This window comes from Scyliorhinus torazame, chromosome 14 (assembly GCF_047496885.1).
Source record: "Scyliorhinus torazame isolate Kashiwa2021f chromosome 14, sScyTor2.1, whole genome shotgun sequence".
NCBI lineage: Eukaryota > Metazoa > Chordata > Chondrichthyes > Carcharhiniformes > Scyliorhinidae > Scyliorhinus > Scyliorhinus torazame.
In genome coordinates, this window is record NC_092720.1 from 73,177,665 (window position 1) to 73,203,155 (window position 25,491).

Genomic DNA, 25,491 nt, shown 5'->3' on the forward strand with positions numbered 1-25,491 from the left:
ACTGAAGGCAGTGGTCCGGGGAGAAATTATCTCATTTACGGTTCGTGCGAATAAGGAAAGGAGGACGGAACATGACCGTCTGGTGAGCAAGATAGTGGAGGTAGACAGGGAATATTCGAGGGTGCCCACCGTGGAGGGATTGGTGAGGAGGAAAAAGTTGCAGGGGCAATTTGACAGGCTGACAACGGGGAGGGCGCTAAGGCAACTGCGTGGGGCAAGAGGGGTGCAATACGAGTATGGGGAGAAGGCGAGCCGCATGCTGGCACACCAGCTGCGGAGGCAGGCTGCGTCCAGGGAAATATTGAAGATCCGGACTGGGGCTGGGGATGTGGTGTCAGAGCCAGGGAAGATAAATGAGGTATTTAGAGAGTATTACCAGGGACTTTATGAGGCAGACCCAGGAGGAGAGGAGGGGGACATGGGGTAGTTTATTGACTAGCTGAAATTTCCCCAGGTGGAGGAAGCAAAGAGGCAGGCGTTGGAGGAGCCCCTGGGACTGAGGGGGGTGCTGGATAGTATCAGGGGTATGAAGTCGGGGAAGGCCAGATGGGTACCTGGCGGAATCTTATGAGGAATTTGCGGCGGACCTGGCACCACATCTGTTGGGGGCGTTTAATGATGCACTGGAGAAGGGGGAGTTCCGTAGACGATGAAGCAGGCAGTAATCGCACTAATCCCAGAAAAAGGGTCGGATCCGGTGGAATGTGGGTCGTATAGACCCATATCACTATTGAACACGGATGTGAAAGTATTGGCTACGTTTTTGGCGGGGAGGATGGAGGATTGTGTCCCGGAGGTGGTTGCAGAAGATCAAACCGGCTTCGTGAAGGGCAGGCAGCTCGCGAGTAATACAAGATGGCTGTTGAATGTGGTGATGAATCCGTCGAGAGCTCTGGTACCGGAGGTGGTGGTGTCCATGGACGCGGAGAAAGCATTTGTTCGGGTGGAGTAGTGGTACTTGTTCGAAGGTTTGGGTTTGGGCCGAAATTTGTGGCATGGGTGCGGTTGCTCATTTACGGTTCTTGTGAATAAGGAAAGGATGACCGTCTCGTGAGCGAGATAGTGGAAGTGGACAGGCAATATTCGAGGGTGCCCACCATGGAGGGATTGGCGAGGAGGAAAAAGTTACAGGGGCAAATTGACAAGCTGACAATGGGGAGGACGGTAGGTCAACTGCGTAGGGCAAGAGGGGTGCAATACGAGTATGGCGCCAAGAACGAGGGAGAGGACGAATGATATGAACTCACGAAGCTTTGACTTACACAGGGGTAGGAGGCAGGGGTGCCCGCTGTCGCCGCTGCTGTTTGCACTGGCCATAGAGCCATTGGCGATGGCTTTCAGGGGGACGGCAGAGTGGCAGGGGACAGAGGGAGCATCGGGTGTCGCTCTGTGCCGATGACCTCTTGCTGTATGTTTTGGATCCGTTGGAGAGTATGGGAAGGATTATGGGCCTTTTGGGGAGGTTTGGAGGGTTCTCGGGATACAAGCTTAATGTACTGAAAAGCGAGGTATTCCCAGTGAATGAGCTGGCACAGCGGGCTAATTTAGGGGGGATGCCATTTACGGTAGCAAGGGATAGGTTTAGGTACTTGGGGATTCAGGTAGCGAGGGAATGGACGGGGCTCCATAAGTGAAACTTAACGAAGCTGGTGAAGGAGGCCAGGGAGGATCTTAAGAGGTGGGATACACTGCACTTAACGTTGGCGGGGAGGGTCCAAGTGGTGAAAATGAATATTCTGCCGAGGTTCTTGTTTATCTTTCAGGCTCTCCCGATCTTTATACCAAAGGCCTTTTTTCGGAAAGTGGACACAATCATTTCTGACTTTGTATGGGCGGGGAAGGTGCCGAGGGTGGGGAGGACCCTGCTACAGAGGCAAAGGCAGCGAGAGGGGAAGGGGGTTGGCGTTGCCAAACTTGTTTCATTATTATTGGGTGGCGAATGTGGACAAGGTGCGGTGGTGGTGGGAAGGAGAAGGGGTAGAGTGAGTTAGGATGGAGGAGGAATCTTGTAAGGGATCTAGTTTGAGGGCTAAGGTGACGGCAGCATTGCCAATGGCTCCAACTAGGTATTCAGGGAGCCCAGTACTGGAGTCCGCGGTGAAGATAAGGAATCAGCTGAGGAGACATTTTAGGGTGGAAGGGATGTAGGTGCTTCCGCCGCTGTGCCGGGGTTTGAGCCGGGAGGGAATGGTTAGTGTTTTTAAAAAAAAAAAAATCTCTACCCCTTCCCATTCCCACCACCGCTGCAGGCATACATGGCCACGTTTTCATGTCTCTTCTGAAAGGTGTCCATTCCCTCTGTGTTGCACGGAAATGCCAGCCTGGATGATGTGTACAAGTCTCCAGGGGCCCCAAAACCTGAATCTAGCACTTAGCCAAGAATGAAACTTAATGGTGAGCTAAATGACTAGAATTACAAATAGTCAAAAAACTCGATTGCAGATTTCCGGTGGCGGCTATGAAGGAGTAAGTCGCACATTTGGTGGCTCCCGCTCTGGTCGGACTTTTGGACCTTTCCCCCGGACTTTTTTCCGGTTTTAAGCTACAAATTTGAAGGCTGAGGGAATTGGGCACCGTTTACACGTATCGGTGTATGGAGAAAAGAACCAGAAGTGCACAAAAAGGCAGAAATAAAAAGACAGGCAAGGGCTGTGCTGAAGCTGCAGCAGGAGACAGCATGGCCGAGGACCGGACCCCTGGTGTGGCGGCCCAGCGATCAACGGAGCAGTTGATGCAGGTCATCCAGGACGGCTTTGCCAAGCAGAGACGGGACTGCCTGGACCCGATTAAAGAGTCGATTGATCGGCTGGAGCACAGATTGGACACCCAGGATCGAGCGATCCAAAAGGTTGAGAAGGCCCTGGCTGAGCAGGAAGAGCATCAAACGGCGGTGGAGCTGAAGGTGGGGATGCTGAGGGACCAGCAAAAGAAGCTTCTGGAGAAAGTGGAGGACCTAGAGAATAGGTCCCGTCGGCAGAACTTAAGAATTGTCGGGCTCCCGGAGGGGTCTGAGGGAGCTGATGCTGGGGCATACTTAGCGGGTATGTTCGAGAAGCTGGAGGGGCCATTCTCCCGACCCTTGGAAGTGGACAGTGCGTACAGAGCGCTTGTGAGGAGGCCGCGAACGGGGGACCCTCCGAGGGCAATGTTGGTGAGGTTCCACAGGTTCCCGGACAAGGAATGTATTCTTCAGTGGGCCAAGCAAACGCGGAGCTGTAAGTGGGACAACAGTATCTTGCGGGTTTACCAGGATCTGAGTGTGGAGGTGGCCAGGAAAAGGGCAGGTTTCAACCAAATTAAGTCAGTCTTCTTCAAGAAACAGGTGAAGTTTGGACTGCTGTATCCGGCTCGTCTCTGGGTCACATGAGGACCAGCATCATTATTTTGAATCGCCCGAAGACGCGCTGGACTTCGCGAAAAGGAAAGCACTGGTGGGGGGCTGAGAATTTTTGAACATTGATGCAACTTGTTGGTTTATATTGGTTATTTATTTTTTTCTCTTCAGTTTTTTGAGTTCTGGGTAAGAAGGGGGCAAAATGTTTTTCGTTTTCAGGTTTTCTTTCTGGTGAATGTTGGCAATGCCTTTTGCCTTGATGTACACTTTTGTGGGATGGAGACGTGCTTGTTTGGATTTTGGTGTTTTTCTTTCAGTTGGGTGATTGTGTGGGGATCATTAGATGAGGGAATTTGTTTGTATGAGCGGGGGGTGGAGGGGAGTGAGGGAACAATAGGTGGGACACTATTTGGCGCCGGGGGTGGGGGCCACCAAGCTAGCTGGGTGAGCTAGCTCACGGAAGGGCAGTGGGGGTGTGTGCATATGTTTAGTTTATTGTATCCGTTATTGTGTTTATTGTGGGCAGCACGGTGGCACAGTGGTTAGCACAATTGCTTCACAGCTCCAGGGTCCCAGGTTCGATTCCCGGCTTGGGTCACTGTCTGTGCGGAGTCTGCACATCCTCCCCGTGTGTGCGTGGGTTTCCTCCGGGTGCTCCGGTTTCCTCCCGCAGTCCAAAGATGTGCAGGTTAGGTGGATTGGCCATGATAAATTGCCCACAGTGTCCAAAATTGCCCTTAGTGTTGGGTGGGGTTACTGGGTAATGGGGAGAGGGTGGAGGTGTTGACCTTGGGTAGGGTGCTCTTTCCAAGAGCCGGTGCAGACTCGATAGGCCGAATGGCCTCCTTCTGCACTGTAAATTCTATGATCTATGTATGGGTTAGGGTTCAGAGTGGTGTTGCTAGGGGGGGGGGGAGGAGGGGTAGTTGTTCTGCTGACAAGGGAGGGACTTTGGTTGAGGGACAGAGAGGAGGTGGGTGGCGGGGGCTGCCGGGGGGGGGGGGGCCGGCCGGAGGAGGCGCGGCGCATGGGCTGGAGGCGGGCCCAAGAAAGGGGCTGGCTGATCGGCGGAGGGAGGCACTTTGCCCCCCAACCAGGCTGATCACCTGGAATGTTCGAGGGCTAAATGGGCTGGTCAAGAGGGCATGTGTGTTCGCGCACCTGAGGGGGTCTGAAGACAGACGTGGTAATGTTGCAGGAGACGCACCTTAGAGTTGTGGACCAGGTTAGATTGAGGAAAGGCTGGGTCAGTCAGGTCTTTCACTCGGGGCTGGACACAAAGACCAGAGGGGTTGCGATCTTGATTCATAAGCGGGTGATACTTGACGTGGGTAGAATAGTTTCGGATGTGGGAGGTCGATATATTATGGTTAGCAGTAAGCTGGAGGGGGTGAAGGTAGTGCTGGTTAATATGTACGCGCCAAATTGGGACGACGTGGAATTCATAAATCGGATGCTGGGGAAGATACCGGACCTGGACTCGCACAGGTTGGTCATGGGAGGGGACTTTAATACAGTTATTGATCCCGGCCTGGATCGGTCATGCTCGAAAATAGGCAGGGTACCAGCAATGGCAAGGGAACTGAAAAGGTTCATGGAGCAGATGGGGTGGGGGGTGGATCCATGGAGATTTAGGCAGCCGAGGGTGATAGAGTGCTCCTTTTACTCCCACGTGCATAAGGTTTACTCTCGGATTGATTTCTTTATCTTGGGTAAGGCCTTGCTGGCAGGGGTGGTGGACACGGGGTACTCGGCGATCACAATCTCGGACCATGCTCCACACTGGGTTGACCTGCAGGTCAGGAAAGATAGCAATCAGCGCCCGTATGGAGGTTAGATGTAGGGCTGTTGGCGGACAAAGCGGTGTGCAACAGGCTGAGGAAGTGCATGCTGAATTACCAGCAGGTAAATGATACGGGGGAGGTCTCAGCAGCGGTCGTCTGGGAAGCGCTGAAAGCAGTGGTGAGAGGAGAGCTGATCTCGATCCGGGCTCACAGGGACAGGACGGACAGGGCAGAGACGGACCGGATGGTAAAAGAGATTCTACAAGTCAACAGGAGGTACGCGGAGACTCCAGAGATAGGGCTTTTAAGAGAACGGCGGAGGCTACAGATGGAGTTCGGCCTGTTAACCACAGGGCAGGGAGGGCAGTGGAACAGCTCAGAAAGGCGAGGGGGACGATCTATGAGCATGGACAGAAGGCCAGCAGGATGCTTGCACAACAGCTCAGAAAGAGGGAGGCAGCTAGTGAAATAGGGAAAGTTATTGACGGGGATGGGAACTTGGTTGGGGATTCGGCAGGGGTGAGTAAGGCGTTTAGGGATTTCTACAGCAGGCTGTACAGGTCGGAACCCCCTACGGGGCCGGGGGGAATGAGGCACTTCCTGGAGGGGCTAACTTTCCCGAAGGTGGATGGGGAGCTGGTAGAAGGACTGGGGGCCCCTTGGAGGAGATAATGGAGGGCTTGAAGGCCATGCAGTCGGGTAAACCCCGGGACCAGACGGGTACCCAGCGGTTCTATAAAAAGTTCTCCGGGATATTGGGACCGGTGCTGATGAAGGTGTTTAATGAGGCAAGGGAAAGGGGGGGTTCTGCCCCGGACGATGTCACAGGCCATGATTTCACTTATCCTGAAACGGGACAAGAAACCGGAGCTATGTGGGTCCTACAGGCTGATATCACTGTTGAATGCAGATGCCAAGCTGTTGGCCAAATGTTTGTCCTCCAGGATTGAGGATTGTGTACCGGACGTTATTATGGAGGATCAGATGGGGTTCGCTAAGGGCAGGCAGCTGGTGGCCAATGTAAGAAGGCTGTTAAACGTGATTATGATGCCCCGGAAGGTAGGCAGGTGGAGGTAGTGGTGCAATGGATGCGGAAAAAGCTTTTGACCGGGTTGAATGGGATTATTTATGGGAGGTTCTGGGGCAGTTCGGATTTGGGTGGGGCTTTATTGACTGGGTCAGGTTGCTGTACAAGGCTCCTGTGGCGAGTGTACGGACGAACAGAACGACTTCGGACTATTTCAGACTGCACCGGGGGTCGAGACAGGGATGCCCCCTCTCCCCACCGCTGTTTGCGCTGGCTATAGAGCCGCTGGCAATTGTTCCGAGAGCCTCAAGGGGCTGGTCCGAGGGGGGGGGGGGGGGGGGGGTGGAGCACAGAGTCTCGCTTTACGCGGATGACCTGCTCCTGTATCGGATGCAATTGATGGGAATTTTAGGGGAATTTGGCCGGTTCTCGGGGTATAAGCTTAATATGGGGGAGAGCGAGATGTTTGCGGTCCAGGCGAGGGGTCAGGAGAGTCGACTGGGGGAACTGCCGTTTAAATTGGTAGGGGACAGTTTCAGGTACCTGGGTATTCAAGTTGCGAGGGATTGCGACCGGCTACATGAATTGAACTTGGCCCGGTTGGTAGATCAGATGAAAGGTGATTTCCGGAGATGGGATGCGCTCCCGTTGTCTCTGGCTGGGAGAGTCCAAACGGTGAAAATTACGGTCCTCCCGAGATTCCTGTTTGTATTTCAATGTCTCCCCATCTTCATTCCGCGGTCCTTTTTTCAGCGGGTCAATAAAGTTATTGTGGGCTTTGTGTGGGGGGGGCAAGTCCCCGCGAGTAAGGAAGGTAATGCTTGAGCGGAGTCTGGGAGAGGGCGGGCTGGTGCTGCCGAACTTTAGCAATTATTACTGGGCGGCTAACATAGCCATGATTAGGAAGTGGCTGGTGGGGGGGGGAGTTGGCATGGGTGTGTATGGAGGCGGCTTCTTGTAAGGGCACCAGTCTGGGGGCATTGGTAACTGCGTCACTGCCGTTCCCGCCAGCGCGGTACTCCACCAGCCCCATGGTGGTGGCGGCCCTGAGAGTCTGGGGGCAGTGGAGGATGTATGTGGGGGCAGTGAGAGTATCAGTCTGGTCCCCAATCTGCGATAATCACCGGTTTGCCCCAGGGTGTATGGATGGGGGGTTCCGAATATGGTGGCGAGCGAGGATTGAGAGGATGGGGGACTTGTTTATAGAGGGAAGCTTTCAGAGTATGAGGGCGCCAAAGGAGAAGTTTGCATTGGCGGGGGGAAACAAATTTAGATATCTGCAGGTGCGGGACTTTCTGCATAGACAGGTATCAACCTTCCCACTCCTGCCGCTAAGGGGGATTCAGGACAGGGTAGTTTCCAGAGGATGGGTAGGAAAGGGGAGCATCTCTGACATTTACAAGGAACTTATGGGGTCAGAGGAGATGCAAACCAAGGAACTGAAGCAAAAGTGGGAGGAGGAGCTGGGGGGAGAGATAGAGGAGGGCCTTTGGGCAGACGCAGTGAGTAGGGTCAACGCGTCCGCAACCTGTGCCAGGCTCAGCCTGGTCCAATTTAAGGTCGTTCACTGGGCTCACATGACAGTGGCCCAGATGAGCAGATTCTTTGGGGTGGAAGACAGGTGTGAAAAATGTGCTGGAGGACCAGCGAACCATGTCTACATGTTTTGGGCATGTCCAAAGCTTAGGGGATTTTGGCAAGGGTTTGCTGAGGTCATGTCCAAGGTATTAAAAACAAGGGTGGCAATGAGTCCAGAGGTGGCGATTTTCGGGGTGTCGGAAGATCTGGGAATCCAGGAGGAGAAAGAGGCAGACGTTCCCGCCTTTGCTTCCCTGGTAGCCCGGAGACTGATACTATTAGCTGGAGAGACTCAAAGCCCCCGAAGTCGGATACCTGGCTATCGGACATGGCTAGCTTTCTCTGTTTGGAGAAAATCAAGTTCGCCTTGAGAGGGTCACTGTTAGGATTCAACCGGAGGTAGCAACCGTTCATCGACTTCTTCGCGGAAATTCATCGTCAGCAGAGGGGGGGTTAGGTTAGTGTAGATTAGGGGGTTACTTAATGGTGGGACCTGTTGTAGAGGGAGATGGTATTTGCACGATGTTTATATTCTCATGTACATTGTTTATATTGCTGCTGTTACAATGCCAAAGAAATACCTCAATAAAATGTTTATTTTTTTTAAAACTCCATTGCAATGCTGGAGCAGAAATTTACCTACCATATTATTTGACCTAATCATCACCTCATCATTCCCTTTGTTGAAATCATTTTAACAATTGGAGAAACACCTACGAAGGAAAATTTCAGGCTATGGAGAAAGGGAAGGTGGATGGTTTGGAATTAACTCTTGCAGTGAGCTGGTATGGACATGACGGAGCAAATGGCTTCCTTCTGTGCTGTAACCATTCCATGAAATTACAAACTTTATGCCAGCATACTGTCAGAAATTGCAGTAACAGCAGATCTTGCATTAAAGAAAGAAGCTTTTGGGCTGGGTCCAAAGCATGGGCGGCACGGTGGTTCGCACTGTTGCCTCACAGCATCAGGGACCCGGGTTCAATTCCAGCCTTGGGTGACTGTCGGTGTGGAGTTTGCACATTCTCCACATATCTGCATGGGTTTCGTCCGGGTGCTCCAGTTTCCTCCCACAGTCCATAAGATATGGACGTTAGGTGGATTGGCCATCAGTTTCTAAAGATGTTTAGGTTAGGTGGGGTTATGGGTATAGGACAGAGATTGAGCCTATGTTGAGTGCACTTTCAGAGGGTAGGTGTAGACTCGATGGGCTGAATGGCCTCATTCTATAGATGGCTCAGACTCGGGGTGGCCAGGGGATGGCAAATGGAAATCCAATATGAGGGGATGATCTGGACACCCTTTTGTCGACCACAGCACTCATCTATTGGGTCCTCTGTGGCCCCACTGACCGATATCTATACCTTAATTTAGTGTTGCCAAAGCACACATCTCCTCAAAACCAGGTGACCACCTTCCTAGATGCTCCAGTGCAGCACCCTCTGCAGTACTGCCACACCCAACAATACCCCTCCAAACCACCAAAAGCATACAGGCTCCACATAGGCTACTAAACACAATTTTCCTGTCCCAAGTCTGCTTGCTACACGTTACCTACCGTTTCTGTGGATTTCCTAGACTTTGCTAAAGGTAAGAGATAAACGTTCAACTGTATAAATAAAGCAAGTTACTAGAATAGTTGAGGCTGCTAATTAATGGATTTCCGATTAATTTGAGTTGTAGAACTCGAATCCCTAAAACGATTATTTTTAAAATTGCAGGAATCCATGTGAATGAAAACAGAATTTTACTTGAATCACTGTAGAATAATTCCCTTGACAATGTGCATTAAGTAGCAATGACAGCTTAGTGAAATGAAACAGCATATCCTATAACTCATCTAGAGGAACACAATGGAAGATCTGTCAGCCACATGACAAAAACAGTATATGTAACACACATCACTTGTCTGTCAGATTTATTCACACCGTGCCAAAGACAAATATAAAGGAACAATTTAAGAATGGGTTGTGAATTCTTGATTGATGTTTCAATGAACGTGAAGTGCTTACTTCACAGGAATTACATTTTGTAGCCTTAAAGGAACGCAAACATTAATTTCTCCGGTTGTTCACTTTTCCTGCCGACAGCGCCATGCCCACGGGGCTCCCATTGACAAGCGGCGGGAGGTTAGAATCTCACTGCCAGCGAAGGGTGTACCGCTGAGACACACGGTGGCTGGGGGACCAGCGAATCCTGTCCATTATCAGCAGAGTGGAGCATTATAATTTATATGATATTGTGTTCTGTTCTAAATATAAAGGTATGCTCTGGAAAAAGTGATGACTATTTTCCTTTGCTGTTTGTTCACAAGGATGTAAATAGAAATTAGGGATTGCCATTTTATGAAGAAACATTGAGAACTTGGGGCTTTTTCACAAAAGCCAAATCAAGGGGTGCCCTGCTGAAGATCTTGAAAGATTGCGAAGGATTATGATTTGGTAAATAGTGATAGATTATTTCCAGCGGCCAGTGAAACAGTCAACGGAACATAAAAGTGGTCTGTAAAAGGGTAAGTCCCATACAGTCCGAAACAGGAGAATTTATAAAAAGAATAAGGAAATGGCAGGTCAATTCAGCAACTACTTTAGTTCTATCTTCACGGAGGAAGAAACAAATAACTTCCCAGAAATGCTCGGGAATCAAGGGTCTAGTTAGATGGAAATTTAGTATTGCTTAAAAAAAAGTACTGGAAAGATTAATGGAACTGAATGCAGACAAATCCCCAGGGCCTGATAATCTACATCCCAGGAGGTGCCCATGAAATAGTAGATGTGTCGTCATCTTCCAAAATTCTGTATGTCCTGGAACAGTCCTGGCAGATTGGAGGGTGGAAAATGTAATCGCTATTTAAAAAAGGAGTGAGGGAGAAAACAGGGAATTGCAGACCGGTTAGTCTAACATCAGTAGTAAAGAAAATGCTCTAGTCTATTATAAAGGATGTGATCACAGGACACTTAGAAATATCAACAGAGTTCGCCAAAGTCAACATGGTATTATGAAAGGGAAATAATGGAGTTTTTTGAGGACGTAACTAGCAGAATGGATAAGGGAGAACCAGTGAATGCGGTGTATTTGGAATTTCAGAAAGCCTTTGATAAAGACCCACATAAGCGATTAGTGTGCAAAATTAAAGCACGTGGGATTGGATGTATGATATTGGCAAGATTTGGTTAGCAGACAGGAAATGGAGAGTAGGAATGAATGGGTCTTTTTTTGGTGTGGCAAGCAGTGCCTCTTCCTGGATTAGATGATAACAACATGCCCCAGTTCCATCCACTGTTACATAAGTGTGTTCGATCCCATGAGAGCTGAATAGATTTCATTCACTTTGGTGAGAGGGGAAAAAGATGAAATGAACACACAGCTTTGCAAAGATTGCAGACTTCTCAATGGTACAAGATGTCATTGAATGCATGGATGTCGCTTTGTAGGTGTCATACGTTGATTCTACACCTCAATTGAAGGGAATTCACTCCCTCATCATTCAGCTGTGAGATCCTGCGAAGACTGGCATCCACAGCTTTGACTTTTCAAAAATTCATTCATGAGATGTAGGCATTACTGGCTCGGCCAGCATTTGTCGTCCATCCCTGATTGTAAGTCATCGGACTTTAAATTCCAGATTTTTAAAATGTCATCATCTGCCATGCTAAGATTCGAACCCGGATCCCCAGAGCATTACCCTGGGTCTCTGGGCTACTAGTCCAGTGAAAATACCACTGTGCCACCGCCTCCTGATTCCAAGTCTGAGATTGCGTGATGGCAGCAAGTTGTACTTGTTTGATTTCAATCGGAGTTTCCACTGCTGATGTTGAGGATTTATGTTATGCTGTGGCAGAATCTGAGATATTGGCCATCAGACATTGCGTTGTGGTTGGGTCCACAAGTGGTAATGGGGTCAGTCACCAGTTTCAGACTGGAAAGGCTGCTTTCCAAGCTCTGCGCAAAGTCCTGTGCCAAGATGGTGTCATCGCTGCCCTTTTCCTTGACATTGACCACAGGTTTTCTGGCAGGCCTGCCAAAGCACCAAGAGAAGTGACAGAAAAATCTGATACATAGAGCAGCATGTGAATCTAGCAGCACAGGTGCATTTGAAAATAATTTGGCCACTTGTGTAAGGCCATCTAGTCTGACTGCCTTCTCAGTTTGCCTGCAGAGCCTCCAGGTGTGGGTGTCATCTCTCTTCCTTTCCATTTACTGCACAGAAGCCTCGGGCGCAGCATAGGAAGATTTTGGAACCTGTTCTCTGCCTTGTTCGGCAGTCTCCCATGGGTTTTGCCTACCCTGCTCAGGCATGCAGCCACTTGGTGGCACAGCTATTTTATTTAGTGAATGCAAAGTGCCTAAACCAAGCAGTTTCTTCCAGTCCTGCTGTGTTGAGTGGGGATAGGCCGCTGAGTCTGTGGATTGGACATTCTTCTATGCTGTGGTGCATAGTTTGCTCTCTCCCACAGGCACATAGGGGGCTGACACTAATGCTGCATCTGTGAAGGCTGGCCATGGCCGGTCCTGAACCAATTAAGTGTGGACCACTCCAACCCCTCCCCACCACCACCACCACCACACTACCCTCTGCCACTTTGGTGCCTGACCCCCCCCCCCCCCCCCCCTCTAGATGAGACTTAGTCTTGCACACCACGAGGACACATTAACCCTCCACAAAGCTTCACTCCATACTCCAGCCCACAAAACCCCACCCAGCTCTTCCTCCCTCTTATGCCTAACCTCCTCCACCAGGGCACTCTCTCTTCATATGTGCCTCTCCACATATATGTCTGAGACCTTGTCCTCACCTAATTCGTCATCGGATGGGACTTTGTCCTGCAGCGCAGGAGAAAAAACAACTTCCTCGTGAAGTCCCTAACTTGAACCCATTCCTCTTCGGCGACTGATATGTCCACTCCAGCTCCTCCAAGTCTGCAAACTTCCCTCCAACAAACAATTCCCTAAAATATTCTATCCCCACCTGCTGCCATCCCCGGAACACCGCATCCAACGCCGCCGGGGCAAACCTATGATTGTCGCAAATTGTGCCCACAGGGCCATGCCTTCCATTCTAAAATGCTGCCAGCACTGGTTCCACACCCTCAACGCTGATACCACCACCGGGCTCATGGAGTATCTGGCCCGCGAGAAAGGAAAGGACGCTAGCAATAGTGCCCTCAAACTGGTCCTTTACATGAGGCCACCTCCATCTGCCCCCCCCACCGACCGCTCCTTCATCCACTTCCTAACCATTGCAATGTTTGCTGCCCACTAATAGTTTTGCACGTTCGGCAATATTTAGCACCCCCTCTCCCCCGGTCCCCGCCGATCCCTACCCAAAACACCCTACTAGCCAGCGGAGCCTTAGCCGCCCACACAAACCTCAAAAAAGGACTTGGGCACAAAGACCGGGAGGTTCTGAAACCCAAACAAAAACTTCGGCAACACTGTCACCTTTACCATCTGGACCTGACCAGCCAATGACAATAGCTGCATAATCCCACCTCTTAAAGTGCACTTTCATTCCTGCGCCAAATTTAACTTATGCAGCTGGGCCCAACTCCTCGCCACTTGTAACCCAAGATAACAAAAACGTGATACCCCTTTATCGGTCCATTTAATCCCCCAACATCCACTTAATCAACTGGGTTGGGGACTCCCCACCACCCCCGATCAGCCATAGCCCCTCTTTAACCAGCTGCCCAGGTCCACGCCTCGCTCAACCTTGGGCCTCCCCAAGATGTCCGCTGCCATCGCCCCTTAACCAATTGCACAACACCAACTCCACCCACGTCAGCAAATCCCCCTATGCCCTCCCAGCAAAGAGAAAGGAAACCAACCCCCCACTCACTCCATGAATCGACCCCCACTTCACTCCTGTTACCTAGCCTACCTGCTACCATGGTGGACCCCACTCGAGGCAACCGCCTACACCGCCTTCCCACCCCTACCACCCCTCACCCACAATTCCCCAATAGCAGTTGAACATATTTGCCCAATCCACACCCAAACACAGTAAATACAATAATCTGCCCGGTATATACACCTACATTTCCCGTACTGGCATCTCCAAAGTTCAATGTCCTCACAAGTCCACCAGTTCATTTTTCCTCATGAATTACTCGCCTCCGCCGCTGTATCAAAATAGAATTCCTGATACATGTGTATGACCCACAGACGAGCAGGAAAGAATACATCAAACTTCATTCCTTTCTTGTACAGGGCCAACTTTGCCCTATTGAACCCAGCTCGGCGCTTGGCCAACTCCTCACCCAAACCCTGGTAGATACGCACCTCATTTCCTTCCTAGGTACATTCTCTCGTCTCCTTTGTCCACCGCAGAATCCTTTCTTTATGCAAAAAACTATGCAATCCCCCACCATCGCCCTCAGCCCCCCCCCCCCCCCCCCCCCCCGGTCCCCCCTTCGTCCTCCTCCTCAACAACTTGTGTACTCGATCCACCTTGGGAGGTCAGTCAAAGACCCCTTCCCCCACCAACCTCTCAAACATATTCGCATTGTGGCCTGCATTCCCTCAATCCCTTCCGGCAGTCCCACAATCTGGATATTCTGGCTCCTGGAGTCTCCAAGTCCTCCACCTTCTCCCTCGGATGGTTCTGGCCTTCCGCCATGAGCACAAATCTCTGCCTCCAATGAGGCCAACTGGTCCTCACAATCCGCCACCGACTCCTCCACCTTCTGGAGCGCCGGACTCTGCACCTCCTATCTCTGCTCTACTCTCTCAGTAGCCGCCCTGATCGACTCCACCACCTTAGCCAGGTCCTCCGAGGTCTCCTGCCTCTGCTGTTGGAACTTGGTGTTCAGAAACTCCACCAATTGTTCTGTAGACCATTGGACAGGCAACGACACCCCAGAGCTCTCCACCATCTTTCCCTCTATCACACTTCGAAAGTCCTCCTTACCAGACTGCTGCCTCTTGATCATTGCACTCCTTGTTCGATAAGCCACAAACAGGCCCTACCGGTGGTGAATTTCTGTCTCTCACTGTTCATGCACTTTGCACCAGCAAACACCCCCTATATCGGGTGAGAAAGGCCAAACAGTTCCACCCCTAGCAGGAGCCACCAAATGTGTGACCACTCACTCCATGGCTGCCACCAGAAGTCTCAATGAAGATTGCTCATAGTGGACTCATGACTGAAGGTCAAAGTTTTAGATTCAGGACAAAAGTAGCAGAAAGGGTAGCAAGTTGGCTAAAAAACAGAGTACGGACTGAGGGTAGACGGTCACACTGACACAAATAGAAAGTTGTGTTCCACAGGGATCAATATTGGGACCATTGTTGTTCACAGTCTATCTTTTAAAAAAAAAATTCCAAGTAAGGGGCAATTTAGCATGGCCAATCCACCTACCCTGCACATCTTTGGGTTGTGGGGGTGAGACCCATGCAGATATGGGGCGAATGTGCAAACCAAAGGATGAAGCAAGTTAATAATTTAAAAAAATACAAAGTCAGAACTGGGATTCAGTTTTGGAGGGATAGAACTAATAAAACAAGAAAGATTGGCCAAACCTGTATAGAATCTGTGGTGATATGTATCACTGTAAATACACAAGGGGTTAATGTAAATACACTAAGACCAAGTAAACACTAGAGGGAGCACCAGACACATCATGACACACAGACATTCAACCAATAGGTCAGTAAGATCGGACACGACCAATGGGCGGTCAAGACACCCAGAGGTGACACTACCACAAGGGGGCAACCCATATAAAAGGACAGGGCACACATGCTCTTTTTTCTTTCCACAGGCGACACCAAGAGAGAAGGACGGGGCAGATCAGAAGCATCACACCCACATGTGGATTAGAGCAGACTGGTTAGTTAGACTGAGTTACTGTCGTAAGATTAGCAGGAGAGTCAAACTCAAGTAGGAGAATTGTTAACTGTTCAATAAATGTGTTAAACCTATCTCCAAGTCTGAACCTTCCTTTGTCAGAGCATACATCAAGGAAGCAGCTTTTGCTACATGAAGAAGCATAACACAACAGAATCTTGTGTAGACCATACTTGTTGGACTAAATTCTGGCATGCACCAAGTGGTTGGTCGGATGGGGTGGGGGATGGGAAGTACGGTGGTGAACATTTTAAAATACTGAACCCGATTCCACTTCAGTATTTTAGGAAGGGGGAGGAAGGGTGGGCGGCCTCTGATATAACCTGCTTTGAACATTTTACACTGGGTGATTGGATTTCCCAGGCTTCGGGAAACCTGGCAGCTATCATCAGAGGACAACTTCAAGGAGAAAGTGCTTTTGAAGCATTGCTTGTCAACCAAGGGAGCCGCAGTGATCTGATCAAGAAAAAGAATCAAACTCAGAACTGGTCATTACTTCTAGAGGGATAGAATTGAAAAGGAACAAAGTTGTGCCCAACTTGTATAGAACCTTGCTTAGACCACATTTGTATGACTTCAAAGCTTAGTATGAAAAGGATTACAGATCTTGTACCTCGCTTTCACAGGAGCAGCCACTACCCTCTGGGGTTGTGGATTGAACGTACCTGGCCTTGAGGTGTCCAGCGTGCCCCTTATCCAACTGGAAGTCTCTGTCAATCCGGCTGATTTCTGGCTGGGAAACCTGTTGGGGCGACAAGGTGCATGCTGTGGAGATATAGCCCCACATCATAAAACTCTAAACCCTTGCTATCCCCAGCCCCCCAGTCTCTTCAACTTGCAGCTTCTGGAATTCTGATTTCACACCATAGTGTCGGGGACTGGCAGTCACCTTGGGTATTGTCACTGATTGACACATAGGTAATTAAAGGTTGCAGCAAAATTATTGCTTCTTCTGAAAAGGGCTGTCAGTTATTGCCAGCTCCTTCTTGTGCCTATCTGTCTAACAATTATAATTAACTGCTTTTCCAAATAAAACGTCCTTTAATTTCCTGCTCTACTAATGATTAACCTTTCCTCAATCATATTCATGCTGATCCTTCCATATACCACTTGCTCATGATGCAACCTAAGCTAAATTAAAATATTTCCATCACGCACAGAAACAGAAATTTACCTTAAAGATAGTTTTTTGGTAAATCAGTCACATGATTGGGATGAAGTGTGTGAAGTTGTCATCACATCAGTGATAATTTCTGCCTTTTTTTTAGAAAAAGCAATTATTGCATTTCCATGTTTCTCAAGTTAAAAAGAAATGCTCGGCCAATTTATTGGCAAGCGTCTCTGTATTATTAATCTCAAGTAAAATACTGCATATGTGGAAATCTAAAATAAAATGCTGGGAATACTCAGCAGGTCTGGCAGCATCTGAGGAGAGAGAAAAAGTGTTAACATTTCAGGACATGACCTTTTCGTCATAACTGAGAAGAGTTAGACAGGTAATAGGTGTCGAGCAGGTGAGAGGGAGCAGGATGGAAGAACTAAAAGGAAGATCTGTGGTAGAGTGGAAGACAGGAAAGGTGAAATAACAAAAGGTTTCATTGATGCAAGGCCAAAAGATGTGGTAACGGAACAAGTAAAGAAACAAAATATGTCTCTAGAGGTGGTGTGAATGGCAGGATAGCTGTGAACCTCCAATGTAAAATGTTAGGTCAATAAGGCATGAAAAAAAATCCAAAACTGCATATATTAAAACTTTTTTACTTTTGCTATTTTTAAAATTAACTTTCTGATGGAATTACATAAATATATGTTTGCCCTCACCTAGATGATAGATGGCATTGAATATTGCTAGAAGAATACATTTTGTCGAAGTATTTCATCTTGCCCTCGATCAGGGCAATCGCAAGAATACCAATTTATGTTTGTCAGTCAGGCTCACGATGTGCTGCATTTGCATGTCCTGGAAGCTACATATATTAATTCAGGGCTCTGTTCTTATCAAACAAAACAGCTATACACATTGCACCTGTTTCAGCTAAACAAAATAAGCGATAGCTATTCGCTGGTTCATTCCACAGGGCAATGCATTGACCATTCTGAGTCTAGTTATCTGGTTTAAATTTCAAACAATGCTTTGCAGTTGATTGCCAATAACCATCAACTAGTGCATTCTCCATGACAATGCTTTACTCACCAACCAATCTGCACCTTCCTCTCGTACAGTATAAAGTTGTTGTTTTGCCTGCATGGTTATTCTTGCTAGTGTGCTCAGTACAAGATGAAAAATGTGTTTTTTCAGCAATACTCAAGTTCTGTACTACCAAACAACCATGGATGCCATTGTTGGGGATTGGAACACTTGCCACTCTCGTGAGCAGTCTCAGTAATGACAACTATTCTGCTGTCCTTTAGTACAACTGTCATTGCCGATTCAGAGGTTGTGCAATGTTGTGGACTTATGCATGTGATTCTCCTAAATATAACATTTTTCAAACTCATATATAAAACAGGAAATTCTAGAAACACTCTAAGTGTGTTAGAGAAACACTCTAAGTGTGTGCTGCTGTGGCAGCATCTGTGGAAAGAGAAACAGCGGAGGGAGAAACGGTGTTAATGTAAGCCTACTTGTGACAAAAAGATTATTTTTTTGAAAAGACTCCACTATGACTTCACAGCAGTCTCGAAATGTTAACTCTGTTCTCTCCACACCGATGCTGTCAGATCTGGGCGTGATCCAATGAGCACGCTGCGTCAGAAAAGCAGCTCGCCGCAGTGCAGCATGATCGATAAAAGCCGGAGATCCCGCTCCCCGGATCTACCCGGCTCGCTACGTGATCTCACGAGACGTTGCAAAGTAAATCTAGCCCATTGTGGGCGGGACCTCGTTTTGCCAAATCTGCATATTTGAGTGAGACAATTAGTCTCACTCTAATGTGCAGATTCCTGAGGTACCGGAGGCTTTGGGATTCATCCCCTTCACCTTGGATACCTCTGGTGAGCGCCATTCAGCATTGGTCCCCTCAAATGGGGACCGGATGGAATTGCACTCATGGGGATCTTCCAGGAGATCGGAGGCTGCCTTTGGGCAGGGTGGTACCCTGGCACTGGGGCCACCTGGGCACCCTGGCAGTGCTAACCTGGCATGGGCAGTGCCAGGTTGGCCCTGCCAAGGTGCCAAGCTGGCATTTTTTGCATGCGTGCGATCAGGCCGGGGTTATGCCCTGTGTGAGTGTTTCCTGTGGGGAGTTCAGGAGGGAAGGGGCTGCGACCCTCCCATAGTACATTCGGGCTGGGGGGAGGTTGGGGATCACTTCATGGGCCTCGGCGATCAGGACGCCGTTAAAGAATAGCATCCCGACCTCTCACTACATTGGGGAGTTCCGGTGAGTGGAGCTCCCCACTTTACAAAATGGGGCTATGTTCCCCGTTGAGATCGCTTATGCAACTCAAGTCACATTGAATAGCCTTGTGTTTCCCAGCACTGCAAGCGCCACGAAACATGCAGCTAAACACGCTCACTGTGGGACTTTGTTCCCATTTGGTTGAATCGAGTTTTCCCAACATTTTCGGCTTTTATTTCAGAGTTCCAGCATCTGTGTATTTTGCTATTATTGTATAAAACCAAATTCACAGTTAATATGACAATGACCTTCTGGCATTAACATAAACAATTTATATCGCTTATTTGCATTTCAAACAGAGAAGCTGTCAGCAACTTCCTTACAGCCTTGAACTTGCAGAGAAAGAGCCGAAGCACACAATTCTGCCATCAGTTCATTTCAGGCAGCATCTGGACAGCTGTCAGGATAGCGCTTTCCCTGATGGACCAGCCTGAACTCTTTCAAGCAGCACATGTTGGAGACCTTGACACCTTATTGAAAGCCTTTAATATGGACTGATCTTCGTTCCATCAAACATTTGAGGTTACACAAGTTATATATTATACGGATTTTCATGTAAATGTTAAGGATGCTGTATGTATCAGGATTTTTACAGTTAAGTTTACAGCAGGATTTTCATGGGGACTACGTGGCCCATTCCTAAATGCTATTCAATGGTTTAGCAGTCATTTTCATACGATGGACAAATTGGAATTCATCAAAATTCAGTTAAAATGTGTCACTCACAGGCAATCATTATTTTAAGATACAGTGTAACTTTTAGGTGGAAGTATTTAAAAGCTGAATAGCAACCATAACAATGTTTTTTGTACATTTGATAAAGTGTGGTAATGTTAAATTCTACTCATAATTAGAATATCAAAGCTGCGTTTGCAGACTTTAACAAATACCATTGTAAACTTTTTTTCCCCTCACTTGGGAAGCTGGGGGTGGATGCACTTTAGTAAAACCTTAAGTTGAATTCAAACTGCTCCTTTCGTAAGTAAAGGATGAAATTTAAGGTCGGATTCAGTTTAGCTCTAATTAGAGAGAACAGACTAAATTTTCTGGCCTTTCCCGCCGGCAGGATTTTCCAGTCCCATCAAAGGTGATTCCCCCCCCCCCCCCCCCCCCACCCCCACCCCCACCCCCTCCTCCGCAGCGGGACACCCCTCCGCTGCAGAACAGTTTGAGGCATTTTCACAGGGCAAAAATAACAATTACAAGGGGGCACAAGTTCAAGGTGAGTGGGGGGAAAGTTACAGTGGAGATGTGCGGGGGAACTTTTTTACATAGAGTGGTGGTGGCCTGGAATGCACTGCCGAGTGAGGTGGTTGAGGCAGATACATTAGCGACCTTTCAGACTTATCTGGATAGACACATGAACGAACGGGGTATAGAAGGGTACAGGCGGTTGGTCTAGATAAGACACGTGGTCGACGCACGTGGAGGGCCGAAGGGCCTGTCCTGTGCTGTATTGTTTTTTGTTCCTGAGTTAGACAAAGGTTTCCTGCTTAAACAAAACAAGGCTCTGCACCATCAATCTGCCCCAAGCTTTGCTGCAAGAAATGGAATACCAGGTGGACAGGAACACTTCAGGAATTTTCATGTCATTCCTGTGCAGAGACCATGTAAATCTTTTTTCATTTTAATTGTAGGAATTTAGACAAGTCATGAAAGGAAACTTGAACGTTAATTAGTTTCGTTTGCTGATTTCAGTAATTAAGGTTGCTTTATATTTCTACACATCTGTGGCTTTTTGCTACATTTCCCCTCTCATCAAACTTACATCTTTGTTGCATCTGTCAGTATGGATTATTGACAAGCTCAATTTTATATCCTATGTTAACTCTGAAGTGGTGAGGCACAAGTCCTTCTGTGGTAATGGAAAAAGATGGTAAATGTTAGAAAAGAGACAACAAATGGAATTAATTATATTCTTGATAAATACTCTTATTTACAAAAGCAATGTTCATAAAAAGAAGATGAAGGAATGCATTTCCGCATCAAAATGGATCCAGAGAAATTCAATAGAAAATTCTGTTATGGAAGAATATTTTTGTTTCTGTAAAACTGGTATTTAAGTATAGATCTTCCTGTTTGGGTTATTTTACCCTAAAGAATGCTGTATGTTAAAAGTCAACTTTTTACAGATTAACCTAGTAACATAAATTTTTTGTTGGATCCAATTTAGAATAAGACAAAATATGAAAGCATTTAAACATTTGGTTTTGTTTTACTAATTTTGTGATTAGTTTATTTGCTAGTCTGCATCCATGAAAGATTGTTATTGTTTCAATTTATTATGGTCTTTATAATGTTGTGGTATTTTGAGCAAAGCCACTGTAAGTTTTACATATTTTTGCACCAGGATTAAAATGCCTAGTATTTAATCTCAATAGAAACTGGAATCAAAAGAATACACTAGAAATATGAAATTAAATGACTTAAGCGGAAGGTAGGAGTCACCGGATCTACAATCAAGGGATTCATCCTGAAGATTTGGATTTTATCATTTTAAAGAAAGCATGTCAAAGGGAAATTAATTTAATATCAGTCTGTTACAAAGCACGTTGTATTCTTAAAAAAAACAAGGTCTAGATCAATAATAACTTCTTGAGGAATACTTTATTCTGGTAGAATTAAAATGCGGCATTGCACTGAATGAATTGGCCCATTATGAGTATGTATATCTGCCTCATCATTCAGAAAATATACTTAACATAAATATAAGGAAAGAAAAACACTTCTGTGGTTTTGGATAACCTAACTACATTCCTAGGACATACAAATCTCACTGCATGAATCTGAAAGACAATTCTCCTTTTGTTTATGTTCCATCTATTTTTATTTTACAGTTTGTTTTTCCTAACTATGATGTAGTTTATAGCATATCTGGTATATTCTGTTACTGCATAAGGTCTGGGATAAGCATCTAAACAATAATTGAGTAGCATGAAATACATCTTGCAATTTGTACTAAAAAAAATTCAATGGCTATTTCACATGGCGAGTTATTATCCACATAAATATTTTAGTAGAGACAGCAGTAATCAAGTGTACATTTTCATTGCTACTAATTGAAAGCTTGGCTAAGCTTGTAAGAAGAGTGGTTCCAGTGAGAACTGCGTTGCTGTCACATTCCTCATAAATGTTTTCAGCAATACAATAGACCTCGAGAACTGCTGGAACATCACACTCAATTAGCTAAACGGAACACAGGTCAAATATTTAAACTTGTTCTTAAAACAATTTCAATAATCCAGCAGAATAGTCAATGGGATGGAATGTGACAGAACATTGTGAACTCTGCACACTTCAGCCTCTGCTGCTTATAACATATTCATAAAACAACAGAAATGTAATTATTGTACTACGATGTCCAGTGTTCAAACTATTATTATTGCTTGAATTGCACATAAAAACCTACTTTTATGCATCGCAGCAATTATATGGTACTTTGAGTTGCCCAGCCAACTTAGGTCAAATCTTTGTTTTGGCAATTACAGCCAAATATAATAATTTACTCTTTAATATTTCAGATAGTTATAAACTACCTATGGCTTCATTTGAAAATAGACATATGCATGAATTTATCAAAAGCACCAAGGATTACCTTGAATCAATTAATTATTAAAAATATAATACAGCATAGTAAATACAAAAGGGTAAGATATTTCCTCTGCACATGGTGTAGCAAAAAGGATGTACCTATTTTTTAGTAAAGCTTTTATGATCTTGCTATACCTAAAGCATAAAGGAAATCTTATCCTATTCTTTAAAGTCAATTGTTTTGCATTAATACATCACACATCTGTTGGTCTATATTTATAATTGCATTTTGGTAGTATACAGAAATTATTTATTTGCACATTTTCTGATTCCTAAAACCAGGACCACAACCACAGATTATTTTTTGCAATACCCTTATATTGTTTAACATGAATTTAGTAGCATGACTGTGCCAGCAGCAATTTGGTAACTTTTTTTCCGAAACAATTTGTTTCCATTTGGGAACTATTTGTAAGAAATGAACTGTCTAGTTCTGAGGGACTTTGGCTCCATTGTACATTGAGTGATGAAATCACCAGGATGTGAAATAATTTGCAGGTAATACAAATGTACAAGCACTTCTCAAGGCTTCAAACTGGCATTTGCACAAAATGAGGACTGCCAGTGTAGCACGTGAGGATTTCTGATATGTACAGAAGGTTATTTAAATAAAGTCAAATATGCACAAGTTATTTCCTGTCCAGATTCTCTCTATTAAAATACTCACTTTGAACAAGGTAACTGCTTTTATCATGGCTCGGTATTCTATCGACATTCAGTTAGACAAACTGCAAAGCAGGATTATTATATGCAAACATGTTCAAATAAATCTTTTTCTCCAACCTACCACTACCACTGTAACCTTCCCCCCCCCCCCCCCCCCCCCCGCCCATACCGCCCTCCAAATACACAACAAAGAAAATAAACTTTGTTGGACTGGTAAGTTATGGTAGGTTCAAGACTGGGCCTGACAGTTTGAATGCCTTGAGTGTCTTAATTACATATTAGCAACACTCATTAGCCCAAGAACAAATATAAAAAATGAAAAAGAAGAGATCCCACATCGTGAGGGAAAAGTTGGAAGGGGTAATCAAATGCTTTAGCCATAAACAATCTTTTAAGAAGATTTCCTAAGTGAAGACGGAAGTAGAGATAGGAAAGTTTAGGACGGAAGGTCCAGTGTGCATGCCAAGTCACTGAAGGTTACACCATTAATGATGGTCAAAGGGAGGATTTATTGCACAAAATTCCAAACTCAGAGCTGTATGTATGCCATCACGGTGGCACAGTGTTAGCACTGCTGCCTCACAGTGCCAGGGACCCGGGTTAAATTCCTGTCTTTGGTGACTGGAGTTTGTTTCTGTTCCCACAGTCCCACAGGTGGATTGACCATGTTAAATTGGCCCTTAGTGTCCAAACATGTGCAGGTTAGGTGAGGTTGCTGGGACAGGCTGGGGAGTGGACCAGGGTAGGGTACTTTTTCAGAGGGTCGGTGCAGACGCTGATGGCCGAATGGCCTCCTTCTGCATCATATGTATGTAAGACCCACTCTACCTTATGGCTGCAACCTCTTCTGGTCTATGGAGGGATTTGAACTTGGGGACAAAGGGCAGAATTATGTGTGTGTCAGGGTATGGAATCCTCTAAAAAGGACATTCGGGTGGGACCCCAACATCTTCCCACCTACTTCTGGGTTTTACCCAGGTGAGTTTGCCGTTAAGCAGGGAAGCCCCTGGAACTGTCAAGTATTACTAATATGCAGGTAAGTAAATAACTCCTGTTTTAACCCAGCATTATGGCTTTGACAACTAGAACATGAATTTCCCAAGCTACCAGCAAATCACTGGCATCACCTAGGTGAGTGCACAGTGGAGAGTGCTTTTTACTGAAATGGACAGGTTGTCTCGGTTAATGAGCCACACCAAAGTCTATTTGTTTAACTAACTGGCTCCTGACTCACTAAAAGTTTTTTTTAAAAAAAAAGATTTTATTAAGGCATTTATGATTTTATAAAAGTAATTACAAATGTAAACATAACTCAGTAAATAACCCCCCCCCCCCAGCCACTCACTAAAAGTCTTAAGGGACGGTGTGAAACAATTCGAAATGCAGCCCCAATCCATCTGGTACAGGCCATAGGGTTTGTATTGTGTGAGCGTCTGCCACCAAGAGGTTCAGAAAGATAAGTACCTTATTTCACTCCTTGTGGGCGTGGGTAATAAGTGTCCTCACGATTTCTCACTTTTCCACAGAGCACCCCCAACATCAACTATGGCCTTGCTTACCCTCTCCCTTGTACCCGGTTGCAGCCCCTTGCGAATGTTTCTCCCTTTAGAATAATAGAACATTACAGTGCAGTACAGGCCATTCGGCCCTCGATGTTGCGCCGACCTGTGAAACCAATCTAAAGCCTATCTACACTATTCCTTTATCATCCATATGTTTATCCAATGACCATTTAAATGCCCTTAATGTTGGCGAGTCCACTACTGTTGCAGGCAGGGAATTCCACGCCCCTACTACTCTCGGAGTAAAGAACCTACCTCTGACATCTGTCCTATATCTATCTCCCCTCAATTTAAAGCTATCCATCTCCCCTCATACTAGCCATCAGCATCCGAGGAAAAAGGCTCTCACTGTTCACCCTATCTAATCCTCTGATCATCTCGTATGCCTCTATTAAGTTACCTCTTAACCTTCTCTCTAACGAAAACAGCCTCAAGTCCCTCAGCCTTTCCTCATAAGATCTTCCCTCCATACCAGGCAACATTCTGGTAAATCTCCTCTGCACCCCTTTCCAATGCTTCCACATCCTTCCTATAATGCGGCGACCAGAACTGCACGCAATACTCCAAATGCAGCCGCACCAGAGTTTTGTACAGCTGCAACATGACCTCATGGCTCCGGAACTCATCCCTCTACCAATAAAAGCTAACACACCGTACACCTTCTTAACAACCCTATCAACCTGGGTGGCAACTTTCAGG

The 25,491-nt window shown here is 46.7% G+C and overlaps 1 protein-coding gene across 3 annotated transcripts in view; it reads left to right on the forward strand.

The window, feature by feature from the left end:
- The window catches only part of LOC140389808 (PEX5-related protein-like), a 273,485-nt gene extending 253,437 nt beyond the window's left edge, over positions 1-20,048 (forward strand). For all 3 annotated transcript variants that reach the window (XM_072474344.1, XM_072474345.1, XM_072474347.1), the window contains one exon: positions 19,273-20,048. In XM_072474344.1, the coding sequence (XP_072330445.1) occupies positions 19,273-19,471 (199 nt within the window). In that variant the 3' untranslated portion in view covers positions 19,472-20,048. The remainder of the gene's footprint in view (positions 1-19,272) is intronic.
- Positions 20,049-25,491: the final 5,443 nt, after the last annotated feature.